A 23233-nucleotide genomic window follows, 5' to 3' on the forward strand; every position below is an offset into this window, starting at 1 on the left:
TGAATGCGGGCGCGCGCGCACACACACACACACACACACACACATACACACCCTAACTTTTTTCTAAAAGGTGTTAATTATTACGATTCATTGAAGATTGAGAGAAGATAGCGAAATTTCGCCCGCCATGTATGAAGATGTATCTGTAATTGCACATCTCAGTCCAAAATGCACTGCCCGGAATAGAGCTGAACGGGTGGCTGGCTGCCTTGCCCAAACATTTCTGCCTTGCCAATGAGCCAGCGTTTTCTCCTTTCTGGTGACTTCTCAGAGCTAGCAGAGCTTCTGGCATGCTAAAGTCTCCATAGACACGTACTGATGTCCACCGCATTTCTCCCCAACTTAGATGGAGTGCGGCTTAGGTATCACGCGGTCACGAAAATCCCCACGTGATACGGGCCTTTCTAGGAAAGAGTAGTTAACAGGACGGAGTTCTGTGGTCTATGAATCATTTGGTTCTAGCAAAAGTAACCCAGTAAGATGGGTGTTGTGCTTGGCCCACCAGAATTTCCCAAAAGGAGGAATCTGCACCCAAGGGCGGTCAGAGGCCAGAGGAAAGGGCGCTGAGGCGTCGGTTCCTTTAAGAGGCGAGGCCACTTCGGCTTCCGAGGCGATGATTGGCTGAAGCGGCTGCAGACGCTGGGCTTAGTTGCCTGGGAACGGCCTAGGGGGCTTGCGGCGGGCTGCACGCAGCCGCGAGGTGCTTGCTGGGGCGGTGCGCGGCGGCGCGGGGGTCTGCGGGAACGCGGCTCAGGCCCAGCAGTTCTCAGCCGAGCCGCCGCCGCCGCCGCCATTGCCCGCTCGCTCTGAGCGCCGCTCCGCTCGCCCAGCCGGGCCTCCGCCGGCCGCCCGCACCATGGGCCAGTGCGGCATCACCTCCTCCAAGACCGTGCTGGTCTTCCTCAACCTCATCTTCTGGGTGAGCTGGCGGGCGGCCCCAGCCAGGGGAGGCCTCTGCGCGGCGCGGGTGGACCGGGCGGGCGCGGGAGCCAACCGGAGGGGTCGTCCGGGCCCTGCGGCCCCGGAGCCCTTGGCAGGGGTTCTTCTCGGTCCCGACAGAGGTCGAGGCGGTGCAGACCGGAGGTTTCCGGGACTCGGGCCTGCTGGCACGGTGCCAGGGTTACGCGGGGCACCGCGGCCGGAGCAGCCTGCGGGACGCTCTGCTCTCGGGGCCGAGCCTGTCCGGATGCCAGGCCTGAAATGGGACACTCCCCAGTGATTCGGGTTCTACTGTCTTTGTCTGAGCCCTCCCAGAGCCGGTGACAGTCCCCAAGGCGTGTAGCAGCTACGCGGGGACGCCGGTGGAGTCACGGGCCAGGAATTTCGGCTTAGAGCTCTTTGTGTCGAGTTGGTGGGCTGGCTGGTAACCAGCCCAGAAAGCTGAAAGGATTCAGCCTGAGACAGCAGAGCGTTTCTTTGGTCAAGAAAATCGCTGTGGTGGGGATGGGTAGCCTGAAGTTATAAAGCCTTAATTTTAAGTGTTTAAGTGTTTCAGCTGCCCCGAGATTTTTAAAGCAACGAACTCACTTTTATAAGAGTGTTGTTTTTTGTTTTGTTTTTTTTTTTTGGGGTGGTGGTGGTGGAGTGTGGGGTGGATATCCGACCCAGAGAAAGTGTTTATAACCGTCCTATCTTGTGGGCAGGCTCTTATCTCCCCAGGGACTTTGTAGTAACCTGTTGTTCCTTTGGCTCTCTCCACCTCTTGAGCCCTTCTGGACTGACTTTGCACCAGTAAGAATCTTTTTAAGCATGTCTTCCATCACATCTCTTTTGTTTCATTTAAAAATCAACACAAAACAGCTTAACAGTAGAACAGGGTTCAAGCTGTTTGCCCTGATATTTATTGTAAGTGAAAGTTTGGTAACGTAGCGCAGTATAACTTCTGATAAATTATTAGTTATGGGCACACTACTGGTGATTTGGGACCCAGCTGACCCTCGTGTCCTCAGACTGGTCTCAAGTTACTCTTCCTTTTCCCCAGCTTTGTTATAAACACCTGTCCTGGGCAGTGTTCTCTGTCCACAGTACCCAGAACATTCTTCGAACAATTCCACTGACCCATACTTTAGTGTATCATCTCCCCCCTCCCCCCCATTCCCATTCCGTTCCTATCTCGGAAAATATGTGTTCCTATCTCGGAAAATAGGCGCACTGATTCTGGAAAGAGTCTTCCTATTCCTCTTGCCCCTAACAAAGAATAAAACCTTCCATGTCCTGACGGTAGCTAAAAAGGATGTTCTGGATAATGAGGCATTTAGGTCTGTGGTTATTTGTGCAGGAGACTTGTAATCGGACTCTTGACTGAACTACTTGAAATCACCTGTGTGGCATTGGGATTCCTGAGATTTCTTTTCCAGTTTAGAACAGATGCTCCTCATACTTTAAATTACATGCCTGTTTGAAAGGAAAAATGTATTTTCAGAGATCCCCAAATGAAAAACACTTTGTAGCTAATGTGATACTTAAGAGGCAGAAACTTTGTTTTGTTCTCTCTCTCTCTCTCTCTCTCTCTCTCTCTCTCTCTCTCTCTCTCTCTCTCTCTCTCTCTCTCCCTCTCTCCCTCTCTCCCTCTCTCCCTCCCTCCCTCCCTCCCTCCCTCCTTCCTTCCTTCTTTCCTTTCCTTTCCTTTCCTTTCCTTTCTTTTTTACTTTTTTAGGGGACAGGGTCTCACTATGTAGTTCTAGCTGTTTGGAACTCATTATGTAGACTAGGCTGACCTCCAGCTCACAGAGGTCTGCCTGTCTCTGCCTCCCAAGTCCTGGGATTAGCGTGGGCCTCCGCACCTGGCTTAAGATAGATATTTATATCTGGCTTGAGATGGATATTTATATCCACTTCAGTTATTAGGGATATTTGTTACAATAATTCCTTGTGGGTTTATAGAAGTAACTATTTGGTTTTTGAAGAATATTTATTAGGTGAATTCTAAGCCATTCACACACAGAGCCTAGATGTGTTAATGTGAGAAAATATTAGAAATACAGAAGCCATTTTCTTTAAATAATCAACAAATTCATTATATAATAACATATAATACCAGTTAATTCTTAGTTCTGAGTGATTGCTTATGAATCCTTGGAAATTGTGTAAGTATATTCACTCCTGTAAATGTTATGTTGTGAACTTCTTAGTGAGTTTTGTTGAGGTCGACATCATATTGTTTATTTAGTATACCTTTATCTGAGTTAGTAATAGTAAAACTTTTGTGAGCTTTGAGAAGGAAGTTAAGAGAAATAGGGGAGAATATGTAGTGCGGTGGAGGCAGCAGTATTTAGGCACATCTCCTGACAGTATTAACTTGTAGGCAGCTATTTGTTCAACACTTCCTGCTTGCCAGTCATTGTGGTAAGAACTTACAAGAGTGTGATTTGGCTGGGAGTGTTGCTGTGCGGATTACAGATGAGGGCATTAAAGCTTAGGGAGTTAAGTTAGCACACCCAAGATGTGGCAGGACCTGTGTTCAAGCCCAGGTGGTTGTCCCATTGCTAGAGCCTGTGGTGGTGGTAGAGGAAGTTGAGACTTGAAAAGATTTGGAAAGGGTGTGGGACTCAGGGACTACAGTTGTTAGCCTTATTATAGGCTCTTTCCTCTAAATGTACTGATTTTCAATTTTTACATTGTTAGAAACTGTGCACACACTTAAGCTGTACTATTTATATTTAGCTCATCTGTTTAAGACTTGAAGTCATGAAGGAGGAAGTACTTTAAATTGTTAACAGATTTCATTTTGAGAAATTGTAACACATTCTTCAGTTCGTATTGAGGGTGTTCGAGGTGGTCCCTCCCTCCCTACAATGCCTAGAAATGTGTAACTGGAAGAGTTAGGGTCCTCTTCACGGATAAAGCCCACGCTTATCAAGTTTGAATTTCCTTTGGCAACTTGCTTGCACTGCTTCTCACTATTGGTACTGGCCGGTCCTTGGTAGGTGTTAAAAGTTTAATTGCTTTGGCACAACCATATATCTTGATACACTGCTTCCTTTGGCAATCTGTCCAATGGGCTGAGGTATGGAAATAGTCAAGCCAGTCCTCAGGCCTTAAATAATCTAACTGCCCAAACTATTAGTGTAGATTTCGTGTAGTTTGGGACAATGTATCTCTTAAAAGACAGACAGCTGCTTTCTTCTTATTTGTATGTTTGTGTGTGTGTGTGCATGCAATCTCCAGTGTGGTATGTACATGCTACAACATGCATGTGTGTAGGTCAGAGGACAGCTTGCAGGAGTCGTTCCTCTTACCATATAGGTCCTGAGGGTGGGACAAAGGTAGTCAGACTTGGTGGCACGGGCCTGAAACAGCTCTTTCTAAAATTCTGTTCTTCTGCAGATTCCTAGGATATTAGGGGTTTCTAGCTTAAATGATAGTTTTTGACAAGTGAAAAGGATGTACAATTTGTCTCTTAGGTATGTATGGCTGTTTTGCCTGCATGTATGTTTGTACACTTTTATTCCTGATGGCTGTGGAGGCCAGAAGAGGGTGTCCGATACCGAGTTAACGTCAGCTGTGAGCTGCAGTATGGGTGTTGGGAATTGAACTTGGGAGAGCAGCCAGTGTTCTTAACTGCTGAGCCATCTCTCCAGTTCCAAATCTTCTGTTTTTGTACAGTAGTATAGCTTTAAATATAACTGTATTAGTGCTTGATCCATGAGTATTTATTAAAGATTAAGTGGGCTTGAGGCAAAAGACTGTTATAAAACAAGGTCGGGCTGGATTCTTTTTTTTTTTTTTTTTTTTTTTTTTTTTTTTTTTTTTTTTTTTTTTTTTTTTTTTGAGACAGGGTTTCTCTGTGTAGCTTTGCGCCTTTCCTGGAGCTCACTTGGTAGCCCAGGCTGGCCTCGAACTCACAGAGATCCGCCTGGCTCTGCCTCCCGAGTGCTGGGATTAAAGGCGTGCGCCACCACGCCCGGCTCGGGCTGGATTCTTAATTTACTAAGTCATTTGATTTGACCCAGGAGACTTTATCTGAAACATATTTAAATGAAGAATTTTAGTTTAGCAGTCTTTTGGTTTTTGTGTGAGTTCATGTGAGAGCCCAAATGATTGTATCCCATGCACCCATGTGGAGGTCAGAGGATAACCTCAGGTGCCAATCTTCTTCGACTTTGTTGGAGACAGTCTTTTTGTTGTTGGCCATTGCATGTGCTGCACTGGCCAGCCCTCCAGCTCCTGGAATCCAGCCTTTGATCTCGTCAAGAACACCAGGGCTTCTCCAGTTCCCCATGGATTCTGGAGATCATACTCAGGGCCTCACTCACCCTGCACCATCTCCACAGCCCTTAATCAGTACTTACTAATACCACACCTTTATTCTGGTAGGTTTATTAGGTACTTAATCCAGTCCTGTGTTACACAAGTAATTTTATCTACCCTGTCATAAAGCCCATCTGACTGGTATTTACTTTGCACATATTTACGTTAGGCATTGCAAGGCTGTAGGAGAAAGCTTTGTCCATGCTTGTAGACTTTGATCTTTTGTGTGTCTGTTGTATTTCATCTGTGATGAGAAGTAACGTTAGAACAACTTGTGGAGGAGGGAGAAGTCGTCCAGGATGTCCAGCACTTGTGCTATCATAACTATTCATGTGGAATAACCTCTCTGTAAAGATGTTAAACTCTATAAAATGTGTCCTGTTTACTTGTAAAGTATCTCTCTGCGTGAATGTATATAACTAAGGAAAATTGCTTTGTTAAGCAAATACAAACATCTGCACACCTATTATTGCAGAAAAGTTGTTACAGAACTTTCAAGTGGCGCAAGACAGGTGGTTGAAGACAAATGGGGACAATACCAGAAAGTTAAGCCAGGGTGATATGGAGGTGATCTGGTGGCCACTTGAGGTTGGCAGAGGCTTGTCTAAGGAAGTACAGTTCAGTGTGGAGTATAAGAAGCCAGTGTGGGGGTGATTGTAAGAGGTGAGGGAATTCAGGACGAAGGAGTACCTAAGTCATAAAGCCAGGGTGTACTTGGCATGTTCACATTACCAAATAAGGACCTACAGGTTATGCTTCATGCTCTCGGCTAAGAACATAGAGTGAAAAGGGCTGGAGAGGTGGCTCAGCAGTTAAGAGCGGTTGTTGCTCTTGCAGAGGACCTGGGTTCAAGCACCCTCATGGTACCTTACAGTTATTTATCAGCTGTAGTTCCAGGACCTCTAATGACCTCTACTAACCTCTGTGGGCATCAGGCACACACATGGTGCACAGATATACATGCAGCTAAAACACCCACATGTAAAATAAAAATAGACAACTCTAAAATAAAAATGTGAAAGAGAAAGAAATTGAAGTGTTTTCCAGTCTTGTCACAAGCCTCCGTAAATCTATACCCACTGTTTTCTGACATGTCCTGTATGTGCATAGGTAAATATAAATAGGATATGCTGATCTGCTTTTGTTTCCTGTGCTTCTCCCGGCTGTGTGATTGTTCTAAAAAAGATTGTGTTGTTGTAACACCTCTTCAGCCAACAGGTTGTTTATTAAAATAGTTTTGCAATTTGTTAAGGACAGAAGTTCAGCTTTGTTGGGAAGTAAATCGTGGTGCATACTGGTAGTATATTTATTTATTTATTTTTCTGTTTTTTTGTTTTGTTTTTCGAGACAAGGTTTTTCTGTATAGCCTTGGCTGTCATGGAACTCACTCTGTAGACCAGGCTGGCCTTGACCCCAGAGATCCACCTGCCTCTGCCTCCCTAGTCTTGGTCTTAAAGGCATGTGCTACCACCTCCTAGCTCCTCTTGGGTTTTGACTGATAAGGTTTCTGACTGTTGCATTCTTAGTCACGTCTGTGGCCCTCAGTAATCATTTAGAGCAGTGGTTCTCAATCTTCTAACAGTTTCTCATGTTATTATTTTATTGCTACTTTATCACTGTAATTTTGTTACTGTTATGAATTGTAAATATCTGATATGCCAACCCCAAAGGGATCCCGACCCACAGGTTGAGAACTGCTGATGTAGGTAGAACTTAGAGCCAGTAGAAAAGCTCTTTGATTATAGTTTGAGGATGAAGTTTTCAATCTCCTTTAGAATATTTGTCTTTTAGAACTGCGTGGTGGTTGTGCATGCCTTTAATTCCAGCACTTGGGAGGCAGAGGCAGGGGTTCTCCGAGTTCATAGAGGGAGATCTAGGATAGCCAGGGCTATACAGAGAAACCTTGTCTTGAAAAACAAACAAAAAAGAACGTTTATCTTTTAGAATATCTATCGTTCTTTGAAGTGTTTTAATGAATTTTATGTCATAAAATCTGATTCTAGTTAGAGAATTTTGTTTTGTTTTTCCCCAGAAAATTCCATAATATTTTACTTAGCACCTAGCAGGTGCAGCGTAAGAACCGTGTGGTCAGTAAGCAGTTGTGGACTGGCCGTTCTGCCTGCCTCAGACACACAAAGTAGTTTCTGCTGCTTAACTGCTCAACTAACGGGAGAAGCGAGGGGCATCTTAACCAAGTTTCATTATCTCTGGTGGACACCCATTTATGTCTGTGGATGGGTCTCTTCTTCAGAGATGTAGTCTTAATTGTTATTAACATATAGTTAACAGATTTTGTAACTATAAGTTGTCAGTTTCTCATAATAAAAGTTAATATTTAGCTTGAAAAAATCTTTTCTTCCTGCTCCTCTCCTCCCTCACACTCTTTTAAATAGCTTAAGTCAGTAGATGAGAAGGTTTTATGTTTATTCATTTTTAATCTAAAAAGACTATAGTTGACGTTATGTATTTTACATTGTTGCTGCTGCTAATTTAAACACATAGCTAGACTAACATAATAAAGCTTAAGCACTCCAGACTCCCAAAGTAATAACTGACTTTTTACGATTAGAGAGGAATGGGGCAGCAAAGGGTCTCAAAACCCAAGTTCAGCCTCCGTGGTACGCTGCTGGCCCTGGAACCCACAAGTCTGAAAGTGGCCTGTTTGTGGCCTCTAGTCTGTCTCCAGTTTCATTACTGTCTGAACTTTGGGGCCTTCAACTGGTAGGTGGGCGTACACTGGATTATTTGGAACAACAATGAGTATAAAAGACCAAATGAAAAATAAAAATACAGTAAAATTGAGCATGACCTTTTTAATGGTACAAAATAACAGTTTAAAAGGATTAAAGTATTTAAGAATAGTGGCAGTGATGTCAGTGATATTGATTGCAAAAGTAGCTTGACACTACAATCCAAGTAGGCTTGACAAAGTCTCCTTTTTGGTAATGTGATAAAGAATGTGTACCGACAGAAGTGTCCATCAGAAAATATCTAAAGGCTGAGTCAAAGTCAGACCTAAAATAGTGATTAATTGGAGCAGTTGACAGGCACCTAGAGTGTGGGACTGAAGAGAGCTAGTTTATGTATTTAAGGGCAGACAGACCTAGGAATTAATCTGGAAAATGAAACAGTACAGTCTTAATTTCAGACATAACTTTAAATGTACTTCTGCAGTGTGTGAAAATATATAAAACCCTTAAACATATTAGAAACAACTAAACTTATAATTTCATCACTCAAACAATATCAACTTTTTCTTAAAAATGTTTTTGTACTAAAATATGTAGTTTTCCCCTTAATGTACTATAAACACACTAAGTTGTATTTTCAGTGTCTCAAGGCTATGATGCAAGCATGCCTCTTAGGCTTTGGGTTTTTGCTTTTGTTGTTGCCATTTTGTGGTGTTTTGACAAATGTACAAGTCATTGTTTCCATTGCACATTACTAGAAGTGGTGTTACTAGGTGTAAATGCTAAAGTTGATATGTATTGCGGATTGTTTTCCAAAAGCATACTTTTGTACTAGTCTATACTCCCTCTGGTATAAAGTGAATCCTGCTTTACTTTATTATTGACCGATTTGTCAAACAGAAAATATTATCTTTGTAGCTTCAAAAGATCTTGGGTAGAAGTAGCCTTGATTTCTGAAAGAAGGTCGAGGGTCTTTGGGATTGTCTTTTTATTGTTGTTTTTGGAAAGGTATAAAAAAATTAATGAAGTATGTAAGCTAAGACTTCATAGAGGAGTAATTTTGCTTAGTGACATGAACTGTTTTATATCAGAGTAAGCCTGAGTGAAAGAAAGATTTTGTGATTTCTAAGGTAGTCTTGATGGCAGGAAGGTAAAGTTTTGGGAAGGTTTCTTTCAGAAACGGGTTGTACAGAATTACCAGTAATTCCTTGCAGGAAAATAATGAGGTATATACAAATCTAATATGGCTGCACAAGAAACTCAGAATTAAATGTTAAAATAAGAATTAAATGTTAAAACATGTGTATATATTGTTTTTGAATCTCCCCAGCTTTGAATTTTGCTTTTTATAATGTTTAGAATACATAGCACCTTTTAACCAGTCCCCCCCACTATTTCTTCCCCAACCCCGATTCTTTATCAGTTGATTCTTTGAGGCAAAAATCACTCTGAAGGAGCAGTGATCGTGTCTACAGTCACAAAAGTGGATCAGTGCAGAGCAGGGTCTATCTGGACTCCATTGACCTCAAAGCCCAGGGCCTAACGATTCTGCTAGCCTGCCTATCTGAAGGAGCGATTTCCGCATTGATCCACTTTGCCATTGTAGACATGATCACTGCGCCACAGAGTGAGTTCTGTTTGCCTCCTTTCCATACACATGTTCTGTGGGATGCTTCCATTGTCAGGGCTCTGGGTTTCCACACAGATAAATGGACAACAGAGGAATTCGATCGCCCAGTTTTAAACAGGTAGGTTTAGTTTGAAGTTGCCACTTTGCAGACATAGGTCTCAGAGTGCTTGATGACAAAGAGGAAATAGTTTTGTGGGTTTTAGGATTTCATTGGCTTGTCTCCTCCCCCTTCCCACAGAGAGTTGAGTTAACCCTCTACCAACAACAAAACAACAACAAGAAAAAGCACCAACCCTGGTTTGTGAACTTCAAGACAGCAAATGTTAAAGAATGAAATTTCTTGCTTGAATACATTCACACTTGGGTAGATGTAAAGAAAGATGAAAAGGACAGAATTAGTGTCACACTTTTGAAACTTGTAATAGCTCAGTTTATAGAGGAACAGTTCAGTTAACAGAAAAACACCTAAAGTTTTAAACTTCCGTGACTTAATTTAAAACATGGACAAAGTAAAGGAATGATTCCCCACCCCCAACCTCAGCCTTTCCCCTAAATTTCCCTTTTCTTTGTGAAAAGGATAGTAATTTTTAGTGCACTGTCCTGACACAAATCCTCCTCCTAGGCCCAGATTCTCTCAGTGGTGACCCATCAGCAGCTTCCAGCTCCACAGTGCCCTGCTTGCTGCTGCACCCTCCCCCTCCTCCCTGCTGCTGCACCCTCCCCCCTGCTGCTGCACCCTCCCCCTCCTCCCTGCTGCTGCACCCTTCCCCTCCTCCCTGCTGCTGCACCCTTCCCCTCCTCCCTGCTGCTGCACCCTCCCCCTCCTCCCTGCTGCTGCACCCTTCCCCTCCTCCCTGCTGCTGCACCCTCCCCCTCCTCCCTGCTGCTGCACCCTTCCCCTCCTCCCTGCTGCTGCACCCTCCCCTCCTCCCTGCTGTTGCACCCTCCCCCTCCTCCCTGCTGCTGCACCCTCCCCCCTCCTCCTGCTGCTGCACCCTTCCCCTCCTCCCTGCTGCTGCACCCTCCTCCCTCCTCCCTGCTGCTGCACCCTTCCCCTCCTCCCTGCTGCTGCACCCTCCCCTCCTCCCTGCTGCTGCACCCTTCCCCTCCTCCCTGCTGCTGCACCCTCCCCCTCCTCCCTGCTGCTGCACCCTCCCCTCCTCCCTGCTGCTGCACCCTCCTCCCTGCTGCTGCCACCCTCCCCCCTGCTGCTGCACCCTCCCCCCTGCTGCTGCACCCTCCCCCCTGCTGCTGCACCCTCCCCTCCTCCCTGCTGCTGCACCCTCCCCCCTCCTCCTGCTGCTGCACCCTCCCCCTCCTCCCTGCTGCTGCACCCTCCTCCCTGCTGCTGAACCCTCCTCCCTCCTCCCTGCTGTTGCACCCTCCTCCCTGCTGCTGCACCCTCCTCCCTGCTGCTGCACCCTCCCCCTCCTCCCTGCTGCTGCACCTCCCCCTCCTCCCTGCTGCTGCACCCTCCCCCTCCTCCCTGCTGCTGCACCCTCCTCCCTCCTCCCTGCTGCTGCACCCTCCCCCTCCTCCCTGCTGCTGCACCCTCCCCCTCCTCCCTGCTGCTGCACCCTCCCCCTCCTCCCTGCTGCTGCACCCTCCTCCTCCTCCCTGCTTCTGCACCCTCCTCCCTCCTCCCTGCTGCTGCACCCTCCTCCTCCTCCCTGCTGCTGCACCCTCCTCCTCCTCCCTGCTGCTGCACCCTCCTCTCTCCCTCCCTCCTCTGCAGCTGCACCCTCCTCCTCCTCCCTGCTTCTGCACCCTCCTCCCTCCTCCCTGCTGCTGCACCCTCCTTTCTCCTCCCTGCTGCTGCATCCTCCCCCCTCCTCCCTGCTGCTGCACCCTCCTCTCTCCCTCCCTCCTCTGCAGCTGCACCCTCCCCCTCCTCCCTGCTGCTGCACCCTCCTCCCTCCTCTGCTGCTGGACCCTCCTCCCTCCCCTGCTGCTGCACCCTCCTCCCTCCTCCCTGCTGCTGCACCCTCCTCTCATCCTCCCTCCTCTGCAGATGCTTTATTGGTAAAGTCCTGATCCAGTCCCATCACCTCCCCACAAACAGGATTTCTCAAAACTCACCTGTTACATGTATGTAGCTTTTCTAATAATATCCTGTCTGCATTAGAAATCAGAGTGACTACAAAGTTCCATCACTAGTAGGAACTACTTATGCTCCTCCCTGCAACTGCCCATGCAAATTACTATTTATCTTGTTTGGTTTTCTTTTATTTTTGTTTTTTATTCTGATGGTTGGGTGTCATTAAGGCAGATTCTTAGAAGTGATTAGGTTTCTCTGTTTGAAATGAACCTGCTCTGTCTTCAGACATTGTTTAGAAGAGATGAGCACTCTGTTTACACTGTCCTCCGGCAGTGCAGACAGTGTCTGCTTGGTGTGTCTGTTGCCTAGTTCCTACTGATGGTGAAGAATGGAGACTGATAGAGTCCCCTCTCCCGTGAGCATTGCCTGTTGGATGGTTTGCAGATGGACGGCATGTCTGTCACCTTTCAGACACTAAGCACTTACAGTGGGCTTGACTGCTTTGCCTTCCATTGGGTGTGCTGCATCTAGTTGGGTTTGTTTTCCTAGTTCCAGATGTGTGCTAGTTCCAGATGAATGCCTGCCTCACTCTGGTCAGAGGGACAGCCCAAGAGACATTGCACTTGGCCATTCTCAGCCATGCTAAGTGTGAGTCTCATAGAAATCGCTTTAGGCTAAAGACTCACTTTATTTCTAAAACGCAACTGGTTCCTTAGTGCCCTGTGCTGTATATTTTGAGTGTGTATTATCCTCTTGTTACATTTTGATTCAGATTTATCTCGGCTAAAACTTCATTACTAGCTGGGTCTGATGACACAATTGGTTAGTGCACTAGACTTAAATAGAAAGTAAAAAAAAAGATTTAATTTTTAAATTTTATTTATTAAGGTTTATTTTTATTTTATGTGCATTGGTGTTTCTCCTGCCTGTGTGTGTGTGTCAGGGTGTTGGGTCCCCTGGAACTGGAGTTACAGACAGTTGTGAGCTGCCATGTGGGTACTGGGAATTGAACCTGGGTCCTCTGGAAGAGCAGTCAGTGCTCTTAACTGCTGAGTCATCTCTCCAGCCCAGGGATTTATTTTTAATTGTGTCGTGTGTACAGAGGCATGTGGATGTGGTCGTCTGTAGAGACCAGAAGAGGGTACTGGATGACCCAGGACAGGAACAGGCGTTATGGGAAGTTTTGAGCTGCCCAGTATAGATCCTGGGAACCAAACTTACGTCGTCCTCTGGAAGTGCAGTGCATGCTCTTAACCACTGAGCATCTCTCTAGGGCTGAATTCATTTTAAAACATTTTTTTTTTTAATTGGGGGAGCAGAGCAGGACGAGTATATATGTGCACTAGTGCACGGGCCTGCAGAATCCAGAAGATGTTGGAACCTTTGGAGAGGGGGTGACAGGAACCGAATTCAGGTCCTTTGGAAAGTAGTATGTACAGCCTTCTCTCCAGCCACCTCCCTAATCCGTTTGCCACAATTTCCACTCAACCCCCACCCCTTCTTTTTGATGCAGGGACCCACTGTAGTCCTGACTTGCTTTAAACTACTGTGTAGATCAGGCAGTCCTTGAACTCATAGAGATCTGCCTGGCTCTGCCTCCTGGGTGCTGGGCTTAAAAGCATGGCCACCACACCTGCACCCTCTCCCCACAAGCCTTTTAAGAAATAACTCTATAGGAACAGTTCTTGTATAAAGTTTGTTTAATGAAAGCTATGGGCACAATTTGATTAATTCATGTTTGAAGACTGAATTATTTGCTTTAGTAAAATGTATTATTTTTTATGTATGTTTGTGACTATATAACACATACGTGTAGTCGAAAGTGTTTTAATGAGACATTGTTACAGAGTCCACATACTTCCACATACTTCCAAACTGTTAAGCCTCTTTTTTTTCGTTTGTTTGTTTTTTTTGTTTTGTTTTGTTTTTCGAGGCAGGGTTTCTCTGTAGCTTTGGAGCCTATCTTGGACTAGCTCTGTAGACCAGGCTGGCCTCGAACTCACAGAGATCCACCTGCCTCCCGACTGCTGGGACTACAGGCGTTCGCCACCACCTCCTGGCCCCTCATTTTTTTTCTCATCCCATAGTGATGTACCCCCAAAGCAGATATGCAAGTGAATTTCAGCGAGCCTTGTAGCTCTCAGTGTAGCATTGTTTTAATGGTAGCTTACTGACTATGACTTACACCCTGTTCTCGAGGTGGTGGCCATCAGAATCCAGGAAGCGGATTAGTTACCAAATGGTGTTTGAGTAGTGAACTGAAAACTGAGCACTGTCTGGACCGATGAGCAGACACACACAAGCCAGCTGAAGTCACTGTCCTTGCTGTAGAGGTGGAGGGTGTGGTGAGGGTCACTCTGTAAACTTGGAGAATACTTGCTTGTGCTGGGCACTCTTTGAATTGATACATGTGGTGGTGCAGGGCTGGAAGAAACAGGCACACTCTGTACCCAGGAGGTATAGTAAGAAATACGGTTCAACTGAGCCATTATTAAAAATGCCCTGTTTGACTGGATGAGTGACTAGTTAAGAATGGCTTCCACGAGGAAATGGCGATCCTTAAGCTGCATCCGAGTTAGTAAGACAGCTGCAGAGGCTTAAAGTGGGGTGTGTGTATCAGTTTATATTTTCGTAATCTATGAAGGGTGATGGAGTGTTCAGAAAGTAAAGCCAGAGGCAAAACAGCTTGTCATGAACATTTGCGTAAGTTAGGCCTTGCCCCGTTCATACTTTTAACAGTGACTCTCATGAAGAACATATTAAGGGACAGAGTCAGGGATCAAGATTCAGGGTAGCCAGGTTAAGACACATGCTGCAGTGAGGTGACGTCAGGGTGCAGTAAACAGGTGGCGTGGGAGTCAGCCGGACTTCAGGCAGAGATGTGGAAGTGTGACGGCACCTGGAGCTGAAGACTCCATGATGAGAGTGAGGAGGATATGAGGGAAAGAGAAGAGAACTAGCAGTGGAGGAGAGATGATCTAAAAACCCTCCATATTCACATTTATTATTCTTAATTGGTCTGTTTATTCCATTATGAAAAATAGTTTGCTGAGTACAATGGGGTGGTGGGCTAGGCAATACCCAGAGTACTGCCTGCAGTTTCTTCCCTTTTAAACAAATATCCCGTCGTGTGTGTGTGTGTGTGTGTGTGTGTGTGTGTGTGTGTGTGTGTGTGTGTTTACATAATCAGGTTACTGGAGCCAGATCTGACAATGATTGTAATCATGTATTACATCATATAAGAAGATAGGCCTGTGGAGTCCAGACATACGAAACCTAATAGACTTCAGAGGATTGAGTGGTAATCTCGAATGTTAACTGTGGAAGCGGTTTGCTGGTTTGAAGATTTGTATGTTTAATCTTTCAAAGGCGAGGTCATCACACTCGTGTGACAGCTCTGCAGCTTCTGCTCCTTAGAGCAGTTTAGCAGAGCCTGGTGGTTCTGGGTGCCTGGTGGTTCTGGGTGCCTGGTGGTTCTGGGTGCCTGGTGGTTCTGGGTGCCTGGTGGTTCTGGGTGCCTGGTTGGCCTGTGCACGTAGCAGTAAGCACAGAGCTGGGCGTGTGACCAAACCACAGGTGATGGAGAGTGTACAGAAGTGCCTGCCCTTGGAGAAGGAGCCCGGGGCTGAAATAGGCTTCCTGTCCTCACCTTCCCCTAAGTGTTCCAGCACCTGGGACTCCAAGTACAGCCCAAACCACAGCCTCAGCGTTGGTGGGAACCTGATAGAAATGTAGCAGTTCAAACCCACTTGAGACTACTGAGTCAGAACCTGCAGTTTAATGAGTTCCTTGGGTGCTTTTACTCACACAGGAGTTTGAGGAGCATGTTTCTAAAGAACAGGTAGATGGAGACAGGTTTGCAGTGTGCCCGAGCCTGGGCTCTTCGCTTCACCGCCTCAGTCTCTAGGACAGCATATTTTGGGTTTCAGGTGTACTAATATTTTTCTAAGAAGGCTAAACAGATATATATATTTGGAGTTACTTTGCCTAGACTCAAGTCCTAACTCTGTTCCTTGTATCATTTCTCTACTTGTAGAATACAGCTAAAGTGAATTCTTGTTATTGTTATTTATTCAAGTTATATTTTTTTCTACTGAAAAATAGGTGAGGTTTAGAAAATTTGCAATTTTATTTAGTAAAGAATTTTGCCAGGGGTGGTAGCTCATGCCTTTAATCCCAGCAGGTGGGTCTGAGTTCCAAGGCCAGCTTGGTCTCTAGAGTGAGTTCCAGGAGAGCTAGAGCAACACAGAGAAACCCTGTCTCAAAAACCACCAACAAAAGCGTTTTTAATAATGAATCAGGGATGTTTTAGCTTTACTGATTTAAGAGTGATGGGAAATCTCATTTAGTTATAGCCTCTTGGGTGGAAGACACCTCGGCTGGTAGAGGGTATAACATGAGCAAAGCCCTGGCTTAGGTCTGCAGCACCACCTACACTGAAGTGATGGTGCCCATGTTTGAATGTGGAGGCAGGAAGAGCAGAAATTCAAAGTCGACCTTGACTACCTAGAGGATTCAAGGTCAGCTGAGATACACAAGACACAACCTAAGAAAAAACTATAACCCAAGCGAGAGTGGGAGAGTCGCAGGGACGACGCTCAGACTGGTGTTTCCACCTGCTTCCACAGGGGGCAGCGGGCATTCTCTGCTACGTGGGGGCCTATGTCTTCATCACTTACGACGACTATGACCACTTCTTTGAGGATGTGTACACGCTCTTCCCTGCTGTGGTGATCATAGCTGTAGGAGCCCTGCTCTTCATCATTGGCCTCATCGGCTGCTGTGCCACTATCCGGGAGAGTCGCTGTGGACTCGCCACGGTGAGTTAACACTTCATTTAGCACATGTCAGACTGTGGGGACTGCTTCATGTGGTCCTCTGTCTTGACTGAGGGTGAAGTTCTGCAGATGTAGATGCCTTAGCTCTTAAAACTGCATCAGAATGAACACGTATCTTAAACTTCTAGAGGTTGACCCGTACGCTTTTTAATCAAGAAAACATTTACAACTATTTTTTAAATCTCTACTTAATTTCTGATGATGTTTCCTTACAGTTTGTCTTCATCCTGCTCTTGGTTTTTGTCACAGAAGTTGTTGTTGTGGTTTTGGGATACGTGTACAGAGCAAAGGTATGTTGTCCACTGTGACTCACACAGAGCTTTGAAAGGTAGCTTAAGCTTTTCAGGTGAAGTAAACAGCTTCATTTGACCAGAGTCTGCGTTTTCTTTTGGCTTATGTCAGCGAAGCCACTGCTTTAAAATTCCTAAGGTTAATTAGCATTTACTTATAAAACTTCTGTTCTCGATATAGCTGAGTACAAACTTTATTACTTTTATAGACATTTGATATCCACATGTGGGGCATCTCCCTAATGCACAGTTGTTTTGTCCCTTTTGAGTGGCTTGTTTTGCCAGCCTCTTTTGCATAGTCTTTGAAGGCTATTAACCTGTGTAACTTAATAGATCAGAACTGTTTGCTGCTAATTTGAATCTAACTGGAGCAAGAAGTCTCTTTTTCTTTCTGTCAATGTACAGGGTACTCTGGCAACTTGAAAACATGTTACTTAGGAATTTTAGCTGTAACTTTGATGCTACTTTGAGCAGTATTTCTGAGGGATGGAGTCTTTCCTTTTGATTCAGGTGGAGAATGAGGTTGATCGAAGCATTCAGAAAGTGTATAAGACCTACAATGGGACCAACCCTGACGCTGCCAGCCGTGCTATCGACTATGTACAGAGACAGGTGAGCTTCCTGAGTCCACAGGAACTAGCTCTTCTCTTTCTGTGTGTGGGCTGTGTGACCCTCCACAGCTGTAAGAGAGCGTGTTCCTGCAACCCAGCCTCCAAGTTGAATGACTTTTGCCAGTCTTGTTTCAGCTATTATATATACATGTTTTTGCTTTATTTTCTTAAATTAAGTCACAGACACTGCAAATAAAACGTAATCATTTTGCCATTGGAAATGATATTTAACTCAGAGCTGTATATTTTAACATGTGAGGTATGAGTACTTGCAGACTGAGAGATGGTTCATTGGTTAGGAACATGTCCTATTTTGCAGAGAACCAGAGTTTGGTTCCCTACACCCACGGGAACAGCTTCCAACCACCTGTAACTCCAGTCTTGGGGCATCTGACTCCTGGCTTCCATAGTTACCTGTACTTGCATGCCCATACACACACACACACACACACACACACACACACACACACACACACACACACAATTAAAACTCAGCCATATTTAAATTGAGATTGAAAATGCAGTTCTTCAGTCACACCATATTTTAAGTGCTCAGTTCATCCTCCTGTGGCTGGTGGCTCCATGTTGGACTGGAAAGATGTAGTGTGGTGTTCACTGTAGAAAGCTCTGCTGAGATCACTGATCTGGAGTAGCTTGTTAAATAGTGCACAGAGCTCAACACAAACGGCTGCCTTACTTAAGGAAAATCTCTCTTTTATCCAGCTGCACTGTTGTGGAATTCATAACTATTCAGACTGGGAAAATACAGATTGGTTCAAAGAAACCAAAAACCAGAGTGTTCCTCTCAGCTGCTGCAGAGAGACTGCCAAGAGCTGTAACGGCAGCCTGGCCAACCCCTCCGACCTCTACGCCGAGGTGAGTTTGGACTGTGTCCACTGCAGGCACTGCCCTGGGGCTTCTTTTCAGTCTATGCACTTGACTGCAATGGCATTTTGTTTCACTATAAATATTTTAATGCATTGTATTTTGTTTGAATTGTGCATTATAGTTGCGCTGATCATTATTCGTTTTCATTTCCATTGCTGCCAATGAGTAGTAATTTGTGTCTGCAGCTTTCTCTTTAGAAGCAGGTCTAACGAGGCTGTGTGTTACAGGGATGTGAGGCTCTGGTTGTGAAGAAGCTACAAGAGATCCTGATGCATGTTATCTGGGCAGCACTGGCCTTTGCAGCCATCCAGGTGAGCAGGGCTAGCCAAGGAGCTGTTAGCGGAGGTGGTTTGTCCTCCATGTCATCAGCCCTAATGGTGTAGTTACTGAGCAGAGCGAGTCTTCGTGGCTATGGGTAGCTTAGAAGTGATTCCCATACCAGCCACCAGTTTCCAAAATCTGGTCTCTGCACCTAGACCCAGAATGGTTTAAAGAAATCAGTGATCTTTATGAGGAGGGATTATGTTGAGGAGTCTCCTTGCCTTCTTTTCCTGTATTGATTAGTGAGGGCACCATTCAGAAAACAAACATGTCACAGGATGTTCCTGGAGGATCTTCTGATAGAACTCCACCGGTGTTTTTTTTTTTTGTTTGTTTTTTGAGACAGGGTTTCTCTGTCTAGCGTTGCGCCTTTCTTGGAACTCACTCTGTAGCCCAGGCTGGCCTCAAACTCACAGAGATTGGCCTGCCTCTGCCTCCCGAGTGTTGGGATTAAAGGCGTGCACCACTGCCGCCCGGCTCCACCAATGTTTTTAAAATACTGCTATATTTCAGTTTGGAAAAGGAAAGCTTCTGCTTCATTCTTTTCATATACTGTTTGACTTCCTATTCCTTGTTTTTCTGTTCTTGAGTTTTGTTTTGTTTTTTTTTGTTTTGTTTTTACTTTTTAAATTGATTTACTTTGTTGTACTGGAAATCCCATGTATGCCAGGTGAGTGCCTGTCTGTATACAGACACATACACATATACATATCTATATATCAAGACCTTTAATACTAGTCCCTTCTAAAAGGCACAGTTTTGTTGCTCTATAGAAAAGATCTCCCAGGAAGAATTGAGGCTCTAGCCTTTTCTGTATTTGTGGACTTAGTTGTTGTAGACTTACTACGGAACTAAGGAAGCCCTTGACGTCACTTGGCACATACAGAGGGATGCCGTGCCATTGTTGGTAGCTAAGGGAGCCTGCTTTTCCCTACACTGCCAGTGAAAACAGTCTTTGTAGTCAAGTTGGTGAAATTGTCTGGTAATTGCTTCATCACTTAATTGCCTTCCATCAACCATACGCCCTCATCTCTTAGCCCCATAGGAAAACTATTAAGTTAGAAGGATAACATTAAGTTAGAAGGATAAGCACTTGGCATGCTGCATGGCTGTCCAGATCCCGAGGTTCTCGGGTTTATACAGTATATGTTACAAGTTCTGTTGGGTTAACATTTTATAGTCTAATTGAGAATAGCCAGCTATTTGGAAAGCTTTTCTGTCAGATCTAGTTTGTTTGTTTGTTTTCTCAAGACAGGGTTTCTCTGTGTAGTTTTTTTTGCCTGTCCTGGATCTCACTCTGTAGACCAGGCTGGCCTTGAACTCATAGAGATTTGCCTGGCTCTGCCTCCTTGAGCATTTTTAAAAAGCTTTTAGGTTTTGAAATAGGTTTCTAGCTTCAAATATCTTTTAAGACACCTATTTTGTTTCTTTGTTTATTTTTCGAGACAGAGTTTCTCCTGTATAGCTTTGGAGCCTGTCCTGGACCTCGCTCTGTAGACCAGGCTGGCCTCGAACTCACAGAGATCCGCTTGGCTCTACCTCCCGAGTGCTGGGACTAAATGCATGGGCCACCCCTGCCGGGCTTTAAGACACCTTTTAATTGTTCTATTAAAGGCAACGTAATTGCTACTTTAAATGTAAGTTGTTTGGCTTTCCTGATCTTTGCATATTTGAGCAGAAGCTATTGTATTTACTGGAAAGTGCCTTTACAGTGGCAAAGGGGGATTGTTTATTTTGCTGGTATTCAAACAGCAATGAAATGATTCATTAAAAAGCCTAGCTCCATATTTGCTATGGTCTCTGCCATCCTGAGCATTTACTTTGCGGCTTAGCATAGCAGTAATCTGGTGGTCAGCAGGCATGTATTCCATATTTTGATTTTGTATGCAAACCCATTCATTTAGCTAAAACCAATGAAATAGAGCAGTCTTCTCAAGTAGAGTTCTGGCCTGTGCGTTCTTGGTAACTGTGATGACAAAGCTGTACATATTCGAGTGCAGAGAAGGCTTTGGGATTGTAGTGATGGTGGCTCAGGAAGTGCACAGTGTGTGTGAGGATTGATGGAGGGGAGGGTGTCTCGATACTGACTTGAGCAGTAACTTGTAAAAACATGATTTTGTTTTTGTATTTTGATTTTTTTAGATTAGCAAGGCCAAGTCAGGAATTCTGAGCTTTCACAGATTTAAAACCTGGTGTTGGAAAACGAAAAAAGTTTGGTCCAAGCAAAATAATAGATTTCCCTCAGTGTATTTTCTTTAAGAGTGCCTGTAAATGTTCTGAGGTTTTGGTATTCAAACTGTGGTGCAGATTGTTGTCCTGAGTGTGGGAAACTGATGACAGGTGACTCAATAACTTTTTTTAAGATTCTTTATTTTATGTGAGTGCTCTATCTACATGTGTGCCTGTGTGCCAGAAGAGGGCACCAGATCTCATTACAGATGGTTGTGAGCCACCACGTGGTTGCTGGGAATTGGACTCAGGACCTCTGGAAGAGCAGAACTGCTGAGTCCTCTCTCCAGCCCCAACTCAGTCGCTTTCATACCTGTAACATGACATGGAATGCTTAAAGACTCCAGTTTTTTCCCTTTGTTTTGCCACACAAACTAGGAAGAGCGAGAATAGTATAGCCGTCACACAGCAGTGCAAGACAAAAGCCTGGACTCCAGTTCTGTTTGTGTTCTGTTTCCAGTCATAAATCAAAGAATTGGGCTTTTCAGATCAGATACATAATTCTTCTTCTGAACCCTGACTAATTGGTACTCTAGGTAGGTGGAATACAGAGAGAAAATGGCACAGTTGAGTGGATGCAGCAGAAACCTGGTTTGTTTCTTGGTTCAGAAAGCCTAAGTATTTACTGTGTGTCCCTTTGAGAAAACATTTACTAACCCTTGCTCCAGCCTAGTTAAATTACCCAACTTTGTGTAGGATCAAAGAGAACCCTGAAAAAAAACACTCAATAATTAATTATAATAGGCATGTTTGAATATTAAAGCTAAGAGAAAGTTACCATTTGTATGGTTCAATAATATAATATCTCCTTCTTGAATCAAGGTTAAATATAAAATAAGAAAGCGTTAAAATGCTACAGATCGATAGAGTTATCACATGTTTAGTGCCGCTAAATTAGATAAGCATGATTCAACTGAGGGAATTTTGTAATGCTAAATGCCTTCTAAGACTAATCAGTACACAATCACACATCAGCTACTTGATTCCACTCTAACTGATGGGCGTATAGAGACCTTGTCGCATGAGCAAGTGCCCACTTGTGAAACAAGGTCGTGTAGAAGGATAGATTGTCGAATATATTTTCCAAGTCGATGTATTTCTGTCTTCCACAGTGGAAGCCCGACTTTGCAAGAACCAAGCAGGCCAGGAACGACTGGCTTAGTATGTAATAGCCTCGCGCAGTTGCCACAATTCTATTGGTTCCACCAGATTCTCTAGGCCACTTTGCAGAACCACCCATAGTGCCATACCGCGGGGCTAATACCGGCGGAACTCTCGCAGCGACAGGTCTATGAGTGCTGGACTTATGGAGACGAGGAAAAAGACTGCACGAGAGCTATGGTCCGGCGTGTAGAGTGTTGCACGCAGCAGGACTAGCGTGATCTACGATGAGAGGTGGGAGTTAGAGCTCGATCTTGGTCGAACCATCTAAGACTAGACAACACCTCTGTGAGCATCGTGTTTTCGAGCTGCCGCTTATTGAACAGTCGAAGCGCTGGATATGAGGAGAGAATATCCAAGCTCTGGGCGCTAAGGCTGTACGCGTGTAGGAGAGATGAGGCTCGACTCCAGGGTAGCTCTCAACAACTCGGGTGCTCATCCCCTGGTACTCATTGGACATAACACATTAAGAAATGTGTATTATTTAGAATACAGCTTACTCGAGTCTTCTTAATCCTGTGCAACAAAATAAAGGTCTCAGTCTTCAGCCATGTAAGCTTCCTGAAAACGCTCTCGCGCAATGGCACTCCCTTTCATAGCTCGTGCATGCTCGACACTCTTAACAATCTGCTTTGATCTCATCATCGCTCCCAGACCTAGCTCAGGCGCGACTCCGCTAATTTTGCTCCTAGCGTATCATCTGAGTAGAGAAGTCTCCACGGCTGCCGGATTTGTATATGGGATCTGGGGGATGTCCTAGCTTTGAGCGTCTTCCCGCTTTGACAATGGCAATGCCTTTAATCTATCCGCCTGAAAAAATCGATCTTGCGTAGGTCCTTGCTTTGATAAGCCATTGTTTTAAGAGGCAACTATACAATCTACTATCATTCCATGAACTTCTTCTACCTACGACAGCAAGCACATGCATGTATTTGGGGTGAAATGTATTCTATGATGCTTTACTCTATGCGCACTATAGTCTCTTGTGTCTTGGCCTTTATCATAATTCGACGAAGAGTGGTAAGCGGATGTAATCTCGTAGCTGGACCCTCCTTCTAACAGAAATCACACTTTAGAGTATAGAGTGATACTATCTCAGCCTCAGTAGTGTCTGGTTCGGACTGATGCATTGTTGAGGGGAGTTTCTTTGGACCACGAGAGAAATGATAGAGTGAGCACCACAACACCCATAGAGGGCGCACTAATGACGCTTCGTTTGAGAATGCCAGAGGCTCTCACCCTTTGAATATGCTCCTCAGCTCAATCCTCGCTCGATGAACGCACTCA

General features: G+C 45.0%; 1 protein-coding gene across 1 annotated transcript; it reads left to right on the forward strand.

The window, feature by feature from the left end:
• The first annotated feature begins 754 nt into the window (after window positions 1-754).
• On the forward strand, window positions 755-21954 carry Tspan3 (tetraspanin 3). Its single transcript, XM_028865136.2, has 7 exons — window positions 755-919; window positions 16237-16428; window positions 16662-16736; window positions 17247-17348; window positions 18071-18238; window positions 18463-18546; window positions 21898-21954. Exons 1-7 carry the CDS (start codon window positions 857-859, stop codon window positions 21952-21954), a joined length of 741 nt encoding a protein of 246 aa, XP_028720969.1. The 5' UTR covers window positions 755-856.
• Window positions 21955-23233: the final 1279 nt, after the last annotated feature.

This window comes from Peromyscus leucopus, chromosome 7, assembly GCF_004664715.2.
Source record: "Peromyscus leucopus breed LL Stock chromosome 7, UCI_PerLeu_2.1, whole genome shotgun sequence".
Lineage (NCBI taxonomy): Eukaryota > Metazoa > Chordata > Mammalia > Rodentia > Cricetidae > Peromyscus > Peromyscus leucopus.